Below are 23,772 nucleotides of genomic sequence, written 5' to 3'. Positions count from 1 at the left end.
ATCCAGGAAGGCTCTTCTGGAACTAACTCAATGGATCTTTTATGGGAAACAATGCAAATGGTCCTGGCCAGGTTCCAGAAAGGAGTGACAACCTAGGGAAAGATAACACAGAGTTAAGTCTTGGAGAGGCACTTTGGAATAAATCAAGGAAGCAAAGGGTTGGTCAGGTATTGCTCTTAGAATGCTAATGCTCTGACGCCTTCCATCTGTCTCCTGCCTCCAATTATGCTCCTCATAATTGGCCGCGATTGGGAACACCTGCAGCAGCTGTCCACCTGTCGCACCCTGAAGGAGAAAGGCGAGAAAGCAGCACACAACCACCAGACAACCTGTGCACAGCACTAAATACCTGGCAGTTTGTGTAAATTAATAGAAATACCAATGTCCCATTTACTGACAGACAGTGACATAGTTAAATCTGCTTATGAAAGATGTATATACATTTTAGAGAGTAAGTTTGGAATTGAGGTTTAAGGAAGCTGGTTATTGCAGGAGGAATTCTATATTTCATTAAATCTAAGATTAATATTCAAAAACATTTTTATAAAGTACGAGAACAATTGAAATGATACTGAAGAATTAGTATTGTTTCAACTCGGAGTGAGAGATTTATGGCTGGTGAGGACAAAGTGATAAAGCACGCAGGGTACATTACAGCTGCCAAAGGTAAAGTTAATGATAGTTTAGAAAAACTAACACCTTCCAAAATGTCAAGAGAAAAGTCAATTTACTTGGTAAGCCTCAGAAACCTTGTTCTGTGATCTGAGAAGCTGATGCTAAAACAACACAGTATTAGTAACCTTGTGATTTACCTTTCTTCTACTATATATAATACAAATGATTTTCAAAGAATTAATTTCTATTTGTTTAACAATAAATTTTAGGGCACATCGTGAACATGATCCAAATATGCTGATAAGCACAGTTTTAGTGCTTATTGGTGAGCTCAACACAGTGGTACTTGCATGCAGGTTTCTTACCTTAATAAGTCCTTGCCTTTGCTCACTGGGTGTGAGGACAGGAAGAGAGAAAATGGCTTTTTTACACTTCAGTCTCATGCATATTTTCTTTGAAGCTAATGAGAGCCTTAAATACGGTGCCAGACTTTAGGCAGCACTGTTGAAGCCTGACATTTTCACACACATTGGCACCTTGTCACTGTGGATGAAGTCCCTCTACCTGGCTGTTGACAAAAGCATGTGTGTGTGTGTGTGTGTGTGTGTGTGTGTGTGTGTGTGTGTGTGTGTGTGTGTGTGTGTGTGTCTGTCTGTTTTGTGTCTTAAGTGTGTATATGTGGAGGTTTTCAGACTTGTAGATTGGGGTCTATTGATGTTGTTTGCATATGTAATGTGTGCAGTTGCCCATGCATTGGGTTTTGTTCCTTGGGATGTGTTAACCTGCAGAAAAGAAATAGAAAGAAATGGAATGTACTTCACAACTTCACCAGAATCTCTATTGTGCTTATCTATCTAAAGTTAAAGGACAGTTATTTATCTTCCTTTTATATTTTTTAGACAAAAGCGGCAAAAATCGGAAAATTTGCATGATGGCACGACATGTTTCATGGACTACGAATTAAAAAAACAGAACACATCTCTTGGAATTTTTTGTGTCCCATCCGTAGTTATCTCATTAGTGTTAACCTGATGATGCTGACCCTGTTAGTCCCGCCATTGAAATCAAGCTCTACCAGCTGCTTACCAGACTGAGACAGTGTATAAAGCAAAAGTCAGTCTGACTGGCCAGGCCAAGTCCACTTTGACTCATGGATGGTGTGATCTGACACTGATGTATCTTGACCTTGGAGGTCACCTTTAATTAAATTGGAGTTTCTTCCAGACTCTTTAGCATCTTTACCATTCATATTATCTTTCTCCTCAGTGTGTCATCCATTTTCCTCCTGTAGCTACAGTCCGTGCACCTTAAACTTCTGAATGTGCAACTGTAGTCACAGGAACATGAAGCTGCTTGGAGATGGACTTATAGCCTTTACCTTTAACATGCTTGTCTATATTTCTCCTTGTAATCTTCTGAGACAACTCTCTCCTTCACTTCCTGTGACACATGTTAAGAGTGGTACATCATGTCACCAAACAGCACAGTGACTAGCATATATTTAAAGCTTACCCCTATAAATATTTAAAGTTATTTCAGTGACCATTATGGGTTTTTCTTTCATTAACGGAGGCACCAACAATTTTGTCCGCATCTGTATTTAGACCTTGAATTTCTTGCAAGAAAGATAATGCAGATTTTAATAACGTTTTCCAGTGTGAAACTACAAAATTATTTAACATTTTAAAGGTGGAGCCTTGCCTCCACCATGGACCTCTGCACATCACGATGCAGGAAAAGGGCACTCTGCATCATGAAAGACTCCACCCATCCTGCACACAGACTGTTTCAGCTCCTAACTAATGGTTAAATAAGACACATTCACACTCATCCGGCTGGTGTCCATAGCCGTTGAAAAACATGGTTTAGACTTACACACAATAAAAACCCAAAATAAACCCAAAATGGAATAGAAATGTTGGAGAATCAAAAGTCAGACACATTTTATGAGCGAACAGATGTGGTAATTACTTTTTATTAAGCTATTTATGATTACAGTGTCTACACTATATTTTTTCCTGCAGTTTTGATGGTGGCAGTGCCCAGGCACCCCCTGTTGGCAAGCCGCCACTCGTTAGTCTCCTGTATGACAGTGGTGACTGATACAATCAAGAACTAGGGTGGGACAACTGTGCTGAGCCAGTTCGCTTAAGTCATCTTGCATTCTACAGTGATGTGAATAATTATATTATTTTTAACTTTACTCATTACAATTTTATTTTGGTTTCAATTTAGTGTTGACAGATAAAAACAAGCAAAAATGCAATGATAAACATGATCATGAAACATGATTTAGTATCTATAAATGTATTTGTATGTCACTGACTGAAATGCCACAATGGTCAGTGAGTAAAAAAGTGAGAACTATTGGGTTGATGTTGTATGGAAAGAAATATAAAATGACCACCATTTGTCTTTCATATTGAGCTCCAGGAATGATTTGGCCTCATACAATCAGGATGATGATGTGAAAGGCAAGGGATTAATCCACAAATTCCAAATAGAATCTTGTGCTGCTTAGACCATTGTCACCTTTGGTAACACACTATGTTGTAAAATACTGAAATCTAATAAGTTTAGAGAAGGCTTGGGAGAAAATGTTATAGTCAGAGGAAACCTAAATATTTTCGAATTAAAGTGGAAATATTAGGCTTTGGGGTCATTTCGTTGCTAAAACTAAAACCTGACTTTATCACTTTGATGGAGCAATGGACAGGGCTCTTTACCACTGAAACATTTCTTTTTGCATTGTGAATCCTTGAAATAAGTCATGCTTAGGTCTTCTATGTTGACAAAGGTCCAAATTATTCTGCTAAAACAACAAAGAAATGGTCTTATCTTTTAGTTATGAGGAAACCTGAGTATTTAGAAGGTTTATGTAAATATGAGCAAGAAAAACCTCTCCAGAGATATGTGCAACCCTAGGAACCAACTGCAACAAGTCCCATACCATTGGTCATGCTAGCAAGGGTTATTCTACCAATAACTATGGGGTCTGCTTTAAATGAATCACAACACATTCCCTCTGGACAGGTGTGAAAGCTCATCTAAATTCTTAGGACCAAATAAGAATATCTTGGTCTGCCCAAAGTATGTGGGTCTTATCCATTTGAACCCTGCTGTAGTTGGCTTACACTGTAAAATCTAAATGACTATTCAGGGAACCAAAGATGATAAGTGAACCAAAGAGGAAGTTGTGTCTCTTATACATGTGATTTATGGACATATTGAATTTTTGACTGGATAACTTGCAATACTTGACTCGGTGTCTGTGTGTCCACCCATCTAACTCTGCCATCACTCTGCAGCAAGAGTTCTGTTGAAAATTTAAAAAAAGAGATCATATTTCTCATATTTTAACTTCCATTCATTGGCTTCCTATTAAATGAAGAATATAATTAAAAATTCTCCCTCCCACAAATACAGCCTTTACTAATAACAATTACAATATAAATCATACATCAGAGACCAGATTGCCCCATATGTTCCCAACAGAGCAATTTGTTCTCAGACTGCAGGTCCATTCCTAGAGTCTCTAAAAGTAGAATGGGAGGCAGATCTTTTAGTTGTCAGGCTCCTCCGCTGTGGAACCAACTCCCAGTTTTGGACCATGAAGCAGACACCCTGTCTACTTTTAAGACTGGGCTTAAAACTTTTCCTTTTGTGACTACTGCTTGTCGAGACTTGATGCTGATCTACTGGGTTTCCTTAGATAGCAAACGTTTTGACCAATTTTTATTATTTAATTGAATTTGACTTTTAAAGTAACTTGAGATGACGTGTTGTGAACTGTATATAAATAAAATTGAATTTAAAAACAAATTCCAACATTTTTAATAATGCTGCATTGTACATAAAAACATCCTGGACAGTTACACGCCTTCTGTTCATTTTGGCCAGTGTCTTGTGAAATTGCCCAGAATTGGAACCTGTTTTTACTGCATCACAGTAACAGATGATTCATATTAGTAAACTGAGATTTTGAATTATCGTAATTTTTTTTAAACTGATAGAAAAAGAGTTTCAATTATGTCTCTTGTGCATGTCATTAACAGAAGTTGTCCTTGACATCACCCTGTTGTATGACCCACATTGAATTTGTGACTCTGATGGGGGATTAGTGAACCTTTATAACACTTCCCGTCAACGTGTTGACTATCTATCTGTCCATCCATCTATTTGTCCATGCAAAGATACGACTTGTTGTTTATGAAGGTGCGTCTTGACAACGTGGCATCTTGTGGTCAAAGGCCCTAGCAAAACAGAAGCTACAAGCAAGTCAAAAATCAAGGTTTTGTTTAGAGGATTGAATACAAGTGTGTGCCAGTGTGTGTGTGTGTATGTCTCCCACCCGGCCCGCTGCTGCCACTCACTGTAAACTAGTCTGCAGGTCGTCACAGACAGACGCTGGCACACTCCCAGTCTAATGTGCTCATTAGGGACTGCACAGCACATACCTAATTGATAGCCATGACACATAGAATGTACACACGCACATTATTGCAAAAACAGTTTCTTTTTTTAATGCTGCAGTAGAAAACAAGGTTATACGAAGTCATATAATAGGGATCCATTGTCAAGAACAACAACAACAGAAAACCAAAGAAATGAAAAAAGACAAACGGCACAGAATGCATAACAGTGTCTGTGCTGTTTACATGCCGATATTTTACACATAAGTACTTTTTTATATTATTATTATTATTATTATTATTTCTCTGGCAGATGTCAGTTACTTCAGCAAATGAACTGCCAAAAAATGTAGCAGAACTTGTCACTCAAGAGGTTAGTGTAACCATGGTTACCTTTCATTTCCCAAAAAGATAAAGCTGCAGTGTGGAATCACTGCAGAGTAATTAGACAGACCAAAAATAAAATAAAATAAAATAAAAAAATAAAAAATAGGACCAATCAAATAGGCATTCAACAATATGAAACAACCAAGAGTGCTTTTAAATAACAGCTTACACAGTAAATATATTCATAAAGTAACATATTTTTGTACAACCTTTAATATTTTGAGTGTTCATTCAGGGGCAAGTGTAGAGCAGTTTCTGGTTTTGAAAAAAAGAACATTTCCAACCATTTGAGTATTAGCTGAGAATAAAAAGATTTACACTTTTACCTCCCTTTTGTCGTATTTTCAATTACATAACATATTTATAAAACTATTGTGCAAAACAAGTTTATGTCTTCATATAGTGTGCAGTGCACCAGCAAATAGTCACAATCCTTTTAACTTAAAAAATATAGAAATGATGCATAATTTTTAACATGAACTAATTGGATGTTTTTATTTACATATTTTACACAGACCTGAATATCATAGGTCCCTGATCAATCAAAAGAAAATATAAAATTTTCTTTCTTCTCCTTACAATGTTTGTGTTAATACTTGTGAGAATTTCGCAGTCATAAAATGCAGCTCCGGGTGAAATTCCTGCACTGAAGAATCTTTTCAATATGCATTTCTTTTTGGGATTAGACTGATCACAGTAGATGTTTAGAAAACAAGCAATGTTGAAACAATGTACAGTAATTCTTATATTTTTATGCTTTGAAGTATCCACAAGGTTACATTTTAAATGCTGACTTATGGATAAAAAAGCTACCAGAGGTTAAAAAACAGAAACAACAAAATAGAGAAATTGCACCAGATGTACTTATAAAATATTTAACAAAATTGATTTATTGATATGCATGCAGTGTAAGCCAAAATATCAATAACCCTAAATTATATTAAACAGAGAAAAACTCATCACACCATTTAAGAATCTTTTCTATACCTTCATTTTATCTTTTCAATTTAAAATGCTTCAAGTATGACTGTTCTTCAGAGAAGAATGGTAAAATAAGAACAATTGGGCTGGAATAAGTCATCCTCATATTTAAAATAAAATAAAATAAAAACAACAGAAAAACTCTAACAACACAAGTGAAACACAATGTGCCAACCCTCTTAGCAGTAGTTTAATGGCATGTTTGTGCAGTTTCATCATTTCTTTCTCTTCGTAATCCTTTTAAATGTCTGTCAAAGGCTAAAGAGTGGCACAGCAGGAAAGAGAGCTGTACTGTAAAAGTCCTGCATTGTTCAGTGCTACTGTTTCTCCAGCTCACACACATACATCAGATGGTCCTCGGGGGATTTCCCATGCGTCTTGCTCAAGTGAAGTTTAACTGCATGCTTACTCGCAAAAGTCCGGTTGCAGAGCTTGCACTGGTAGACTGCACCACTTTCATCATCATCGGGAGAGGAAGAAGGAGATTCAGTTGATGGCAAAGATGTTGTTAAGGATGAGGATAGTGAGATCGGTAATGATGCTGGTACCGAGGTTGGAAGGGAAGATGGTAGCGGGTGGCTGGATGGGTGAAGATTAGAGAACAGTTTTTCAGAGAGTCCTTTGGTGTGACGTTGATGATGATGTTGCTGTGATAGTTGACTGAGCAATTGCTCCCCGGAAAGTTTGGCCAGATCTCGAAGACGAAAGCCTAAGTGGGATTCCAGGTGGCTGACGTAGGTGGATGGTGAGCGAATCTGAGACGCACAGTCACTGCAGAAGAACACTGGGTGGCCTGAATCCAAGTTTTTTAAGAACTTGGTCCCACCGGTTCTTCTCAACTGATACTTAACATTAGCCAGCCAGTGGGATATTGTAGTCATTGACAGACCTGTGAAACGGGAGATGTGCATTCTGTCCTGTGGGCTCAGGTCAGACATCATATATTTGCCATCGTTTGTTTGTCTCAAACTAGAAGCAAACTGGGCTTGTAATATAAGGAGGTGTTGAGGGTTCCAGTTGGACTGGCGGCCTTTGCGTTTCTGAGCAGGTGAAACATCTTCAATTTCTTCTTGTGTGGCACCTTCAATGTCAGAGCGCTCGGACTGACTGGTTGGTGTGGATGACTTGGACAGTGCTTGGCTTTCTGTCAGGTTTCTCAGCATGTCGGAGATATCCGACAGTGCATTTTCTCTCAAAGGCGAGGTGGACATGAAGCAAGCTACTGTAGCAGAGGCTTTTGTCACACTGACAGCAGAGGAGGGAGAAATTGATGGGGTGGAGTTGGTAGAAGAAAGTGTAGTTGAACCCAAAGAACCACCATTACTGCCTTTATCAGCATTTTTTCCTTTGGTGAGATCTATAGGTTGGTCATTGTTTAGATGGTGCAGGTAGAAGTAGCGATCTAAATGGTTATTAGCCTTTTTGGTGTGTGCTGGTGGAGTGGAGGAAGCCACTGCTGCTTTCTCTGCCAGGCTGTTGCTCATCTTGAACAACATGCTCATGGGGTCAAGTGAGGGCATGGCAGGCTTAGCAGCCTTCCCCAGGTGGACGTTCATTACGGACTGCAAAGCACTAAGAGGGTTTACAAACGGCTGTTCTGGAGGGGAATGGTCTGTAATAATGGCTGTGCTGCCACACAGAGAGGCTGGCACTGGGGGCGTCACAGCAGTGGGCTCCACTCCATTCTCCCCTTTTCTCTCCTTTGTGGAAGTATTACTATTGGAATCTTTTTGATTTGTTCCATTTTCGTTGTTTGCCGTTTCCCTTACACTTGTATTTTCAGGAGTTTTACAGTCTCCTGCTATGCTTCCTTTGGGGGACTCTCCTCGGGTCAGGTCTTCTGTCTCGCTGATGCAGGGTGAGGGTGTGGTTTGCCTCAGGGGTAAATCATTCACAATCATACCGGGGTCCCTCATTTTCTCCTCTACCTTAGCTACTTTCTCTGTCACTTTTTTAACTAGCTCTTCCATTGCTTGGAAGTTGTTTTTAGGCAGTGGAGAGGTCTGACAGCTGGGAGGGGAAATCAGTGGTTGACTCTTACCAGTAGGAGAGAGAATCTCCCCACCAGGAAACATATATTTAAGCGGAGAGCTCTTTCCGGAGTTACCAAGAGAAAGCTTCATTATGTTTGGAAGCTGGTAAGCTGCATGAATGCTGGGGTATCCACCCCAGCTTGGTGCTCCATTCTGGGCTTTGTTGATGGCTGAGGTCACTGTGTTCTCCAGGGACTTGAGGATGTCAAGCCCCCCCTTTGGACTTTCATCCAGATCTTCTTCAGTCAAGTAGGTGTACTTTGAAGAAATATCGAACTTCTCTTCAGCTTCCTCTTCCACTTCTGTCCTCTTATCTTTGCTGTGGTTATTGGCATTGTTAATAATGGACTCTCGAGTACATTCTTCTTCCTTCTCCTCCTTCTTTATTTCCACAACCATTGTTGTGGGTGAGATGCTAGTTGGAGGAGGAACAGGGGCAGGTGGAGAGGAGAACGTTGTGGCAGCCAAGGGAACTGACTGCACTTTTTCTTCAACTGCTGAGTTGGATGTAGGGGGTTGGGACTCTATAATTGGTTTACCCTTCTTTATAGCAGAATTGGTAACTTTAATAAAGTGCCCTGTCACCATCATATGAGCAGTTAGTTCCTGCAGTGAGTCATGAGAGCTGCCACACTCCATGCATTTGAGGATTTGTGACTTCCTGGATTCAAACTGCCAGGCATAGCTGGCACCATTTTGGTGTCCATAGCGATTGTTAGGTGTAATGTAGGGGTTGCTAATCTTTTGCAGTATGTCATTAGTGTCACTGAAGGAGGCAGGCTTAGGTGTGGTACCTCCGTTAGAGTCAGGTGAACTGGGGATGTCCAGGTCAACTGGGGCTCTCTTTCGAGCAGAGGAGATGATCTTGGCGGCTACTGGTGTAACAGGTTCTTTCAGAGGCACTTTCTGGTAGTGTTTCGTCTTGATCATGTGGACACTGAGATCTTGAAGGGATTCAAAGGAGTGTCCACAGTACATACACTTAAGCACTTTCTGTGCATCTTCCTTCCCTTCCATCTCTAGTAAGGAGCGCTTCCTGGGTTTTGACCAGCGTTTAGCTCCCTCACTATCTGTCTCGTGGTTATCATCGCGATAGTGGCCTGTCTCATTCATGTGTACTGTAAGCTCTACTAGAGTATCATAAGCAGCACTGCAGTCCTTACAACGGAATTTGCTGGCTCCAGTGAATATAGAGCCATATAGCTTGGAGCTTTGCCGGTAAAGCTGAACAGTGCTAAAGAGGTTGGGTTCTGTAGAAGATGTTGTTACAGCCACTGTGGGATGTTGCACCATGCTCAGTCTGTTGTGGTGGTTCTGGGAAGCCTGCTGGAGACTTTTAGCCACAGCAGACTGATGCCAGTCATAACCCCCACTGCCACAACTACTGCTGCTGCTACTGCTACTGCTGCTACTATGACTGCGAGGAGGCTTTTCTGCAGGTGGCTGACTCAGGTTCAGATTTAGTGTCGACCAATAGGAATTGCTCAGAAAGGAAGTGTAAATTGCCTTCATCTTCTCAAGGCTGTCAGCCACAGAACTTGTGGCAGCCAATATGGCCTCATCTCCACTTACTGAGGCAGCAGCATTGGTTGCCGCCATCATGGCTGAGGAAGAGGAGGGGGACAGTTCATTTGAAAGGTCTTTAGAAAGGAGGACGTCTTCCTCATTTTTCAGTGAGGAGCTTTCAAAATCAGACATTCTGTCTGATGATTCACTCAGATGAGACTCGCTGTCCAGATCCTGACCAGAAAAGTCAGCTGCATTGGGCGAGTCATGGATGCCAGCAGACTCTGGCCTGTCCTTGAAAATGAAATCCTTGTCCTGACAGAGGAGCTTGTTCGCAGGCTCCTCCCCCTCTTGAGCGGAGTCTTCTCCATCAAGGTCCTCATCCAACAAGGCTACTTCCTTCTCATCGTCAGGGACATAAGCTGTTCAGAAAAAGAGAAAAAAAAGAACCTTGTTAGGATAATACTGAAAAAATGCTTTATTTTTAAGTATTTACTTTGTTAAATTGATGCTTTAGCCTTAGTTTAAACATAAGTTGTATTCCAGTGATTTCAAATTTCACTCCTCTTTCCTTCCATGTCTAACCCCCACATTATGCATTGCATGAAATAAACCAGTAAGAAAAGAATACAGATGGAGAGCTTAAAGGGATAGAAAATGATGAAACATGGATGAGGGAAAAACTGTCTCCTCAAACACAACTTGCCACCTTATTCTTCTCAAGGGGCAACAGCTTGAAATTAAAACTAAATTTGAAATTAATGAAGCACATTCTGGCGGTGGCATTCGTTTCTGAAGTAATAAATTACTTGTATCAACCTCGGAGACAGCGGTTCCTGTCTGTCAATTAATATGTCTTACGCTTCTTCTGCAGACTCTAATGCATTCCCTAACAGACACACTCGCCATTTAAATTAAGCATGCATTTTCACTCATTACACAGCTCAGCCTTCGCCTCCTCGTAAATAAAAAAAGAAATGTATGTATGTTTGCCTGAGACAAATCTCTCCCTGTAAAACCCATTTGCTTCAATTACCAAAGATTAGAAAAAAAAACTTTAGGTTATTATTTACAGTTTAGCTTCGGGGAGAGAGCTTGAAGCTTTTAATTTATATTCAAATCCCTCTAGTTTAAGAATATTACAATGGAAATCATACAGAAAAAATTTGTATCAAGATAAATCACAGTCTCGTCTCTTTGCAAATCTCTGAATGTTTTCTTATGCCGTTAAGTCTATTAAAGTCATAAACAACAGCTGGAAAATTATTTATGCTCATGCATTGCAGTTTGGTTCGGTCGTCGAACAAGTAAAAATCAAAAGCACATGTAAACCTCTCTTTGTTTTAGCAAAGGCGATGGGCATATACAAACTGCACTCTGTTACATGTTGTCATCTAACCATGTGCGTAAACAGAGGGCTGCACTTGTACGATGGTATTTAATGTGTACAAACCTGAGTTTTTGTATACTTCTAAATTGACCAGAACAAAACCAGAACAGCTCCTTAGATAACACCACCGAGCAACTAGCATCTCTCTGTATTGACATAGTTTATCCACATTTAGCTGAAACTGTATCCATAGATTCAATAAAAACCCTGCCCGTGTTCATATTAATATGAATTCATGCTGGAGAAACTGTTTGAATTCTGGAAGACCCAAATTGTTTGAGTTATACAGACTGAATGAAAAAAAAAAATCTGTATGTTGAAAGCAGATAGAAATTTTGATGCAGAAAGAAATGAAAGAAAAACCAGCAGCCTGCTGCACGGCTGGATTTACAAAAAAATGGTTGCTGTTACAAAAGCTGAAATTCATCCTATCTTGGTCTTGCTGACCTTTTTGCTAATAATTTTTATTTGTATATTCTGAGGTATTTAGAAGTGATGAAGTCATATTTATACAGTCTACATGTTATAGTTTTCTAATATACATTTTTTAAAACTTCAGTCAATGTTATTTGTACCAGGTAAATAGGGGCATGGTGGTGGTGCAGGGCTAGAGAACCTGACCTTATTCCTCAATGCGGCCGTCCCGGGTTCAAGTCCCGGCCCATGGACCTTGGCCGTATGTTTTTCCCCTCTCCCTCAATCCCAATTCCTGTCAGACTACTGTCAAATAAAGGCCACTAGTGCAAAAATTCCTGTCAAATAAAGGCCAAAAAGTAATTTAAAAAGACACAAACTTCCACTTTTTAACAATCTGCAGCAGCACTTATTGAGAAACACTGTTCTGTGATTCTTCAACTCAAATTGTTTTTATGTTTTGAGTAATTAAATAATAAATCTAATAATAATAATAAAGTGAATCGTTTCTTTGGATCCAACATGTTTGTGGCTGAAAAGAGGAAAACTGTGACCTGGTGCAAAAATGTGTGTGTATTGCTCCCATATCCTGGACTTAATGGGCATTTTAGCATGTGCATGCATTTAGATCAACCTGCTGTGTGAATCCAATGCTGAAATAAGGAAAAAGTGGGAGCTAAATGATGATGCAATTACAAAACAACATATATAGATTGTACTATCTACATTTAACGTGAAACCTGCCAGCTAACAATCTCTCGGTGAACTCCTCAGGTTGCATGCATGTGTGTGAGGATGAACATGTGCTGGCACTGCATGAGCAGCAAAACAGAGAGAAGTCTTTGTCATTGTCAGGCCCCTCCGTTGCCATCGGCGATGGTACAACAGTGCCGTGAGATAAACAGATGCACAGAGACACAGATATCCCAGAGCCCTTCACATCTCTCTCTCTCTCTCTCTCTCTCTCTCTCTCTCTCTCTCTCTCTCTCTCTCCCTCCCTCACACACTCTCTCTCACACACATACACACACGCACACACCAGTTGTACGATAAGTGTACTGTAACAACTTTCTGCCTTCAGGCGAGCATTTGGGTTTCTCTGTTGAACATGCAATCTGTTCCAGCATTCAGTCTTACAATGAGGATCCATTTGAGAAGCGTTAAACATGCCTCTATGTGCAGTTTAAAAATTGCAGGGTCACATGACACAGAGCGCCTCAATGCATTTATGTAAATTTTCTTTTGTGCCATTAAAGCACAGTGTACTCCAAACAGCTCTGATCCATTTCTGCTGCATTTTCAACACTGGTGAAGACAATACACAGATTACCGTTTCCAAGCTTCACCCCGTTTCGGATCTCCTTTCTCTCTCTCTTTCCCCTTCTGTCTCAGAGACACATCCGCCGCCTGCACATACGTGCAGCCGTGGAGACCCTCATGTACATGCCATCTGTTCAGCATCAGCCAAAACGACAGCTGTTTAAGAGAATAATGCTGTGACTGAGGAAAGAGTTGAACACAGCAGCCCGGCGCTCCAGCTGCAGCCCAACATCAATGGTGAATCACCTTTAAAGCACACAGCGCAGCTTAAATGAGCTAGATTTGTATGAGGAGAACAAAGCCTGGATTTGTTTATGTTTGTGCAGCCATCTGTGTTCTTGCAAGTGTCTGATATTTAAGAAGAGACAAGGAGGAAGTCAAAAGTGTGATTAACTTGCTGAGATAAGCATCTGTTAAGAGTTGTATGTTTTTCTACATTTGTTGTTTATTAAATATAGACAGGAGAGTTTTATTACATTACATTCACAGTGTATTAAAAGGTACAGCTTAGAAGGCAGAGCGATTGTTTTCCTGTCAGAAGAGCAAGTCTTTCTCAGTTTAATTTTTTTTTTTTTTTGCAAGTCCCGATGGCCTCATAGACCCTAAACAATGCAATGCATTATTTGCGGAAAACTTGAAGAGGAGAAGCAGAATGTTGAGTTTTTGTCATGTACGAGTGATAACATAGACCAAAATTAAATACAGTGGCAGTGTTAACATTATTTTATATTTTGCTTTTGTTTAGTTATAATGTATTAAAAGAATTTGAACTATAGTAATGCCTCTTTTTTACCTTTGTACACAATGCAACTGAAGTCCATGTAAACCTTAACCTTTACTGGAAAAAGTATTAGAAAAACCTGATTAAAAAAAGTTGTTTTGTGTTATCGTTTTTTTTTTCCATTCTACATAAATGTGTCAATTTATTCAAGAAAATAAACCTGAGATGCTATTATAACTAAACTATTCCAGCAGAATTTGTACTACGCATGTGTGGCTTTTGGTTTTTCTGAGCGCCTCTGAAACGTTGCAATAACATCGGCCGGAGGACAATCTATGGATGGCAGATAAAGGCCATGAACAGAGTGGTCAATGCTTTATATCCATTGAAAAGGAGAAAACTATGGATTTTATAAGCTTAATTTGTTTTTTGACATAAATGTTTTTACTATTGTGTTAGAAGAGCAGCTTATACAGTTTAATTGAAAAACTTAAACAGAGCCAGGGCCTAAAGGGAAAGGCCTAAGTACAGGGGACGGACGTCATGCTGTATCTGATCAAATAAACCAAGCTATAATGATCATTTAAAACAATTTAACATCGAAGCAAAAAATATTTTTTTACAAATATGTGACATTTAACTTGATATGCACCAATCAGTCAGCCAGGGATCAAAACTTTTTTCTCTCAATCGATTCTGATCAGATCCTGGCGGATCAAACTGTGAAAACAGGAAATATCTGTTTCCCTGTTCCTCTTGAAATTGACCCGTTTTCAGTCATTCACACACTAACAGCATATTGTCGGATTCAGAATGGTTTGAGTTTAGTACATATCTGATAAGAAAAGGGTTGAATGTTTTGATAATGTCGAACCCATCCATCCATCCAGCATTATAAAATATCACATAAAATCACATTCAGTAAATGATAATACGCATTCCAATGAGGCTTGTTTGTCAGATTGAAATTATCTTTTGAGAATAACGAGTTTTAAGCAGGTAGTAAACATACTTTTCATTAAGCTCACATTTCTGTCTTAAAATGTATTTTTATAATACAGTGTTCTAATATCAAATGTTGTTTTCCTTAGCTATAATCGGAAAAGCATCATAACTAACAGAAATAAAGGCTTGAAAGCATCAGCCTTTGCGTAATTCATCTATATAATGTGTTTAACATGGTGAGCGGAGTTACTGAAATAAATGAATTTTTCAACAATAATATAATTCATTAAATGGATTGTGTGTAATATGATAATTTTATATATCATGGGCCAATAATTCAGAATGAACTATTCTATTTTTCCTCTGAAAATTTGAGCAAGACCCGTAAAAGGGAAAGGTATGGGAACTCTGCCTTAATTCCTTGCTGGATTCAAAACTACCTGCATGGTTTAATTTGTACAATATTTCAAACTTGTTAAAGATAGTTGTTTAATTTTGACTTATTCCTAATCAAAAAACTTTCAATGTGCTATGGTTTTAAAAAAGAAAATTGGACGTGGTCAAAATCAGAACCAGCATATTAGTCCTCAAAACAAACCAGAGGACAGAATCACACACACACACACACACACACACACACACACGCACGCACGCACACACACACACACACACACACACACACAGAGCGAGAGAGAGAGACACAGAGAGAGAAAGACAGAGAGAGACTTGCAGAAAATGATTCCCAGAAGGCCACTGGCTTCGGCCCAGACTGAGAAGTTCACAACACCATGACCCAAAATTCTGCCATAAACATGGAGAGGCATGCTGCACACAAACAGTGGGAGAGAAGGCCAAACACCAGATATGCAGGTGCTCTTTTAATTAGTGTAAAGAGAGATGGAGTGAATTCCTGATGAGCTGTCAGCAGGAGAGTGGATGAAGGTTGGATCTCAACCTCGGGAGAGTCAGGCTCAGCAAAGCAAAAAAGAATTTAAGAAACAACCAAAGACGACAGCGGCTCTTTTCAAGGTGCATGGGTTTGAGAAATTTCTACTCCTAGCAAAAAAGATAACATCTCTGAAAGTGCTGCTAATTTTCTAATCAGAACTTTGAAAGTTCACTTTGGTTCAGAAACAAAGTGAAAGCGAATGGAATATTTGGAATCGCAGTGATATCAAAAAACACATCTAAATATAATAAAGCTAATCCAAGTCTTTGTGTTCCCGTCTGCCCATCAAGGGAGAAAATCTTTTAGCATTCTGCAGATGTTATAATGTTAGGAAACAGTTTATCATGCTTATATAACCACTTAACAGCCCTATCAGACACACAGGCACGTCAGCGCTGTCTGTTTACACTTCAGCTCAGATCGAGCTGTTTTTCTCAGAGTGTGTGTTCCACAGAAGAGAAAAGGGAGGGGGCAGGTGAAGAAAATCACTCTTTTTCCCTTTTTTTCTTCATTGAGACAAAACCCGCAGCATTCCAGTAGCTCTGAGACAAAGTTTCTCACACCTTTTTCCGATACGTTTCAGTGTCCTACGCTTCCAGTTCTCTGCAACATCCAACCTGATGAGATCGTGTAATCTTCACCCTCACTTCCCCCATCCCTCTCTAATCACCAGTGCAACCCACGTTAATAAAGTTAATTGAATCTGAGATCAATAATGCTTAATTATGGTGATTTGACATGCGCAGACATATTAGCCGGGGGACCTAATGGGTGTGTGTGCAGCTTGGTGCAACGAGTGCCGTAGGACTGATGAAGTGTGCTGCAGATTGTGAGAGGTGTTGCATCGACCCTGATGGCTGACAAATTGAATCGCTTCTTTAAACATGACTTTCTAAACTTGTAACACAGTTTTAGCATCACTGGAGTTCAGCACATTAATTCCTTGTCCACTTTTGAGTCATGCTGCTGCAAACTATGCCACAGAGTGTTCGTACAGACGCATCAATCAGCACAGTATCAGAATCTACCACTTTTCCCTTAATCGGATCCAGTCACTGATAGCCAGGTCAAACGGCAAAAAATTCTCTTTTTTTCTCCTGTTTATGAAATCCATCAAAACTAGCTAACTAACTTCCACATGTTTTGGTCTATAAACACGTCAGCCAACAGGATGAACTTTGATGAAAAGGATGACTTTACTAACGGATAAAGATTAGGGATATATGTTTGTATGTAAAAATGGAGGATAATCTTGTAAGGCCTTAATGTTTTGTTTGATTCTAAGTAGCTACCGTGTCTGTATAAAATACCCTACAGCACAATTTTTTTCTTTTCCATAGAACATTTTTTAAATCATTCTTAGTTGGATTTGGGACGTCAGACCACAAACCTGTATCAGCCAGGAAAAGCCTGATTGGTGGATTTCCAGTTCATTTCTTAAAAAAAATAAAAAAAAATTCTTAGATCTTAAAAAAAAAAACAGCCAACAATTTTCTTGCATCTAATTATCATCTCTGAGTTACAAATTTTCTGGCATTATAAATATATTGTTATATTATATTATGTAAAAGTACTTTGAAAGTTATCTACTTGCATCGTCAGTTACATATATTTTAATTTTGAATAACATGACATTTTTTACTTTTATTTGAAAAAAGCAACAATTATATCTGGTAAAAATAAAAAAATTATTGGAATAACATTACCTATGACATTTAGTTATTGATACTTTGATAAAATAAAAGATGGATAATAAGTAACAGAGGAATAGCTGATGAGTGCCATCCCAGGTAAAAATCAAAGTTCTATTTATCAACAGATGTACAGACTACTGAAAGAAAACATAGAATAACTCCTGCTGATCCATCTTTTAGGTTGACATGCTTACTATGCATAATGTTTATCCTTTTCTGGTATACATTTCTATAGACTTATACCAGAACTCGGAAAAGCTGATGTCAGCTAGTTAATTAGTCGGGCTACCCGCTCAGGTAGCAAGGTTGTAATCCCCTGTTGACTTTGGCTTTCATGTAAGAAAGGAAAAATATTCATGAGTGACCAATAGCATAAAAAAAACGAGAGAGGGGAAACGGCAGCGCTGCTTTGCTCCGTACAGCCAGAGGAAACCGCCGCTGCTTCCTTAATTCTCTGGTCTCTCGTTAAGACCGCCTTAAATCATAGGATTAAACTGTGACTAAAATCCATTTTATTTACACATAATGAGGCCATGATGTGTTAAAAGAATGGATGGATGGATTGATGGATGGATAGATGGAGGCCATGATTAAAAGTGGTACAGTAAAAGTGCCGATCACAGGCAGACGCTCAGGTTTTTGGGGTCATCACTTAGAGTTTCTCATTGTTACCTCTGGATGACTAGATCTTTGTCACAATCTTTTTTTTTTTTTTTTTGTTTTACACTGAATTATAAAATGATCCAGGTCCATCCATTGTGTGATTTTTAAGATTCAGATTTGAATTATAGCTGGAGGACAGCGCGGTTGTTTGTATTTCAAATACATAAAACATATTGAAGCATATTTAGTCTTTTTAATACTTATCATTTTTAAGGCAATAGGTTCCACTTGCATTTTAAAGATTACACACAGCAGCTGTGTTTCTTTCATGTTTGCATTTTATTTCAATGAAGTTCACAGGAAAAAAAAGCTGATTATAATCATAATATCATACAATCATACAAAGGCTTGTATTCAGCTATCAGGAGAAGAATCTTCCTATTAGATATGAGTATTTCTTTCATTATAGAAATAAAACTTTCTTACCTCTTTGAGTTTTACATTCTATGAACGTTTAGATTTGTCCCTTAAGTTTGCTGTACGTTTTCTGCTTTTATTGTGGTAACAAAGAGCAACAGTATCAGCACATCTAGCAGGAAAGCAACAGCTCAGACTTGGAGTGGCAGCAGTAAGTGTGTCTGTCTCTGCTACAGCACCATCGCAAACTCTAATTATTCACAAGCACAGATGTAGCATCTTGTCCACAAATGTGTGTGTGTATGTGCGCGTGTGTGTGTTTGGCATGTTAGCCCGGCTAATCATCTCCCCATGCCACTCAGCTGGGGGTTCCTGACAACATATTCACATGCTGTCCCTGCATTGCCAACACAGGAGAGCATGTCTGGGTTAGAGAGCTCCTGACATACTGATGTATGTGTGTTCATGCAAGAACAGCATTTATTTTTGGTACAGTTGCTATTTTGTAAAGTTGCCACATGCAGAGTAAGGAACATGCAGCTGTATATAAAAAGAAGCCAGGTCGAGTGCAAAACCGACACGCCGCTTATTTAATAAGGGATCTGTAATGTTTGATGCAAGCATTTTTACACTCCGTTGTCCAGTAGCAGAGAGCCTGTATGTGATATTAAAGTTCTGAATTTAGCTAAAAAAAATAAATAAACAAGAGTACTCGTCATGGTTTAGTAATTGAATAAATATTAATTTAAACCCAGTAAGGTTACAGAAATGTTAAACATTTTGAGGAAAGTTGCCATTTTTTATGTATTTATTTATTAACTGCTTTTGTCATTTTTTTAGAGCTGAACATATACATTTAATTTAATATAAATTCAATCAATTGCACAGCCACATGCTCAGTTGATAAGGCTGATCTAAATGTTGGACTTTTCTTCCTCAGATGGCTGCTCATATGGCGTCTGGTTCTGCTGGAGGTTTCTTTCTGTTAAAATAGACTCATCTGTTTATTATTACATGCTCTAAATATATCCTAGTGAAATTAAAGGAAGGTTACCCATGAAGGATACACAATCATGACTTTACTATGTCGCAAAGTTTGACAATTCAAGATATTCATTAGCATTTTCTGTTTTTTTATTTGGCTTTACACAGACACATGTAAAAATGTGGCTTTCTAGATCTGCTAACAACGGTGTCACAATAGGAAAACATTTAACAGTAGTTAAAAATTAATAGAGGAAAGCTATGTAGATTGAAGGGGATCACACATCACAATCGCTGCTTTGAAATGGAAGAATCTCATTTGATGCTTTTCACACACTGGAAGCGTCATTCAGGAGAGTTTATTGTTTTATCAGAAGTGTTTTATCAGAAGTGTTGAAGCTTCGGATTAGAACAGGGTCTAAACGGATCGCTGTGTGGCATGCCTTGGAATTTTGACCAGTAGCCAGGTGCCAAAGTATGGGCTGTTTAACCCTTTAAAGCCTTATGCAGGTAATTGTGAGGAAACTTTATATAAACATAAAAAAAAAAATTTGGTTGCTGTAGAAAAATAAAAAGTCAGGCTTACAAATTTTCTTTGTATCATCATTGATAAGTTAGACCATAAAATACATTTTCCACATGTTTTCAGCATTTTTATGCAGGGTGTGCAAAATATATTCATTTGTATGTTGTAAATTGTGCCTATCTATAGCAGTAAAAGGTGAAGAGGGGTTCAACCATGAACATGTCCATGACAGGGCAGCACAGCGACATACAGGACCAAAAAAAAAAAAAAAACATGCACACATAGGGCAATTTAGAGTAACCAATTGACCAAACTGTCGTCGTTTAGGACTGTAAAGGAAGCCAGAGTACCCAGAGAAAACTCATTCATACAAAGGGACAACATGCAAACACCAGGCAGATGCTACACTGGACCACTTCTGTAAAAATAATAATGTTAACATTAGTAGCATGTTAAGCAAGGGGTACATTTTAAGACACATTCACAGAATGGCCAACCAGGAACCCAGAAAGAAATAAGGTCAGCAGTTTTCCCAGAGCTATGATTGGAACACCTTGCTTAACTATTGAAAATAACAAAATTGTTGTTAGTATGTGAGCAAACAACAGTGTGTTGCCTGTGATACATAAATATTATTAGCGGGTGAATGGCAGTAAATTATCCTCTGGATGTCCTTTGTTATTCGCATAAGTTTTGCTCAGAGCAGCCGGTGTCTGAAAGCCCGCAGGGCAACTTAGGGTCATAAGCATTTGTCACAGGGGATAGGTGAATGTGAGTGTGTGCCTGCATTTGTATTTGGGCAAGAAGAAAAAGACAATAGGGTGTGCAGAGTTAGTCAGGCAGAGTGGAGGAGTATTTATCATTTCCACCATCTCTCATTTGCTTCTTTCAAAGCTCTCGTCTGCCTCTTTCCTGCCTCTTTTCTTTCCTCTCTGAAATTCTTTCTTCTACTACCTTTCCTCCTCTCATACCCGCTTCACACATATCTGCATTTCTTGAAACCTCAGTCTTCCTTTATTTTTCTTTAATTTCTTAATTTTCATCACAGTTCAGTCTACTCGACAACCGATTTGATTTCCCAAAAGCGAAAGAACATATAAATAACAATAAATATGATGCAATGTAAGTATGTGATTACATATATGTAATAACAATAAAATACTATGAGGCGTAACACATAAAAAAAACAAGTAAGAGAACATTTCGGTGTTTTCCCGGTTCACACACACATATGCACACTTTTGGGAGTGCACACACACTTTTTACAAAGCAGTCTGGTTAGTTGCCGGGTATCTATTACCTGCCAGTCTGCTCTGATCTCTTTGGACAGATCTGATCAAGAGATGTCATCCAACCCACCCGACCGGGCTCGCTGGGGAAGTTGGGAATGGGGGAGTGTTTGCGCACGTGTGTGCGTATATGTGTGTGTAGAGTAAATCGCACAGTGGTCTGAGTGTAAATAAAATGACAGGATCACTTTAAGGTCCTGTCAAGTAGGCAGCAGGCGATTATGATAACGCCCGGTCTGTTCCAACACAAATGGACACCCTTAAATTTACTGGCCGGTGGATAATATACATGACATAGCTCTTTTTCCTGTGTTTTCCCGCTGACCGCCTAGGTGCTTCATCTTTCATTGCTTTTTTCTTTTCTTTTTTTTTTTTGTGCTCTGCATCTCCTTGTGCAACATGACCTTTTTTCTTGTTCTGAGGCTAACAAAGTGCGACAGACCTCAGGTAGATCTGCCGAAAACGAATCACAAGAATTCAAACAAAACAAAACTTGACATCCATTTGTACCAACTTATCATGCGCGTGCATTAATCGCATGCACGCAGAGACAATTATACCACTGTAAAAGCTTGTTTGTTTTAAGAACAGCAAAGCTGCATTTGTAGAACAGAAACGAACAGCTTTGACCGGGCTATAAAAAGGTGTAAAATGTAAGTGCTTTTGGAGGAAAGAAAAACGGCTCCCAACAAAGCGGGAAAACAGGGCTGCTCTGAGGCAATTTAGACTGCAAAACACAAACCATTAAGTTTGTGCATTATCTTTTAATTTAATCTTGAATGATTTATAATCCATCACGCAAGGCTTCAACCATATCCAATTATTCTCTGCTGCTTGATTGACAACAAAGGTGATTTATTAATCTAATAAAAACTGATGTGCTCTCCACTTGCTCTGAAAATAACCAGCCCGGTGGAGAGCTTTAAAACACACTCATGCACAAACACACCTACACACTGCCTTTCTAAGAGCTATGAAATCAATACTTTGTGTATTTATTTTGAAGTGTATTATTTTGTGCGCAAGGTTAAAGTATGTGTTTAAACCCGTTGAGGAAATCACTTAAGCATCTCTTTGCTTAAAAGAGAAATCAGTCTCAGTCTGGCCCTGCGCATTCCGCTGGCATGCCAGAGATTGGAAATCAAAATGTCGAGCATGGTGACGAGTGATGGTTTTTCCCTATGCAAGGCCGAGTGATTATATTAGGCTTTAATTCCTCCATCTAAGGGTATATATGTCATCTTAGTGCCAGCTTTATCGGCTAATGTAACTTTCAATCTCGGGATATTAATGGAGAGCCGGTACCCCGCAGTGGTAGCGACCGTGTGTTGATGAACACCAGGATGGGCCTTCGAGGGTTAACGGTCTAGAGTTCACATGCATATGAATGTAGGAGAATGTCATTAAGAATTATTAGCATGTTTACAGCACCAAGCCATGTATGAGGCTCACTTAATGAGGCTTATAGTTACAGGCGCACAGTTCTTTTTGTGGCTTTGATCTCGTTGTTCAAAAACATACAGGCACGTGCGCACACACACACACACACAGACACACACACACACACACACACACACACACACACACACACACACACACACACACACACACACACACAGATATAACCTGTTTTTGTTGCAACTATTTCTAAATAAATTAAGCAATGCCAACATTTAAGCTAGCACAATTATGAGCTAAACAAGTTGGCATTAAAGAAACTTACAGCTGTAACAGTAATGTGCTTAAAAGCTAAAGGTGGTTAAACAGTAAAAACAGAACATAAAGGTAGTGCAGCTCTTAATTTCCATTTTAAAGGGTTTAAAGATTTCTTACTAATTTTGTGATATCTGAGCTGTTCCCAGAATGTTTCCATAGCCTTCCTTGATGCAGCCCCGTTCCGAATAAGGAGTGCATACTGAATTAATGGTGAAGAATTCAGTGTTCTGCTGCATCATTACTGAAACTCTTACCTATCCATGACATCACCATATTGCTGATTTTTTTTCTTGTTACAGGATAGCCTACATGGTAGCAGAGTTGTTAGCACTATTGTCTTCTAAAAATAAAGTTTAAATCCTGGGGTCTTGTAGGATGGAGACATGCTCTCCCTGGGCATACATGGATTCTCTCCTGGTACCTCTCACAGTTCAAAAACAGATTAGATTAACTGGTTTCTCCAAATTGTCTTTATGAGGGAGCGGGGTTTCCACTAAATATAGTTGATTGTGGTGCACTGCCATGGCAAAATAAATGCTGCCACACCTTCAGATGAAGTTTAAAATAATAATAATAATAATAATAATAATAATAATAATAATAATAATAATAATAATAATAATTATTATTTCCACGTACTGCATGTAAGAGTTCCACGTACTGCATTGTGATTGGTCCAAACCGTATTTGGTTTGGACACAAACGGTTGAAACCGGAGTGGTACAAGATGGATTCTCGTGTGTTTGTGAACGTACCAATCCCGCGAGAACCACTCTTTACCATGTACAAACCCGATTGTTTATCTTGGTAGTTACATATTTTCATGAATCATCCGAACAAGATGTGTAAGGAATGACCAAAAACTACAAA

General features: G+C 38.9%; 1 protein-coding gene across 1 annotated transcript in view; it reads right to left on the bottom strand.

The window, feature by feature from the left end:
• Window positions 1-5,112: 5,112 nt before the first annotated feature.
• tshz3b (teashirt zinc finger homeobox 3b) overlaps window positions 5,113-23,772 on the bottom strand; it is a 53,771-nt gene continuing 35,111 nt past the window's right edge. The window contains exon 3 of the mRNA XM_021315971.2: window positions 5,113-10,356. Within this exon, the coding sequence (XP_021171646.2) occupies window positions 6,713-10,356 (3,644 nt within the window). The 3' untranslated portion in view covers window positions 5,113-6,712. The remainder of the gene's footprint in view (window positions 10,357-23,772) is intronic.

Source organism: Fundulus heteroclitus, chromosome 4 (assembly GCF_011125445.2).
Source record: "Fundulus heteroclitus isolate FHET01 chromosome 4, MU-UCD_Fhet_4.1, whole genome shotgun sequence".
Taxonomy (NCBI): domain Eukaryota; kingdom Metazoa; phylum Chordata; class Actinopteri; order Cyprinodontiformes; family Fundulidae; genus Fundulus; species Fundulus heteroclitus.
The sequence above is the reverse complement of the archived record's forward strand: the minus strand, read 5'-3'. Positions and strand labels throughout refer to the sequence as shown.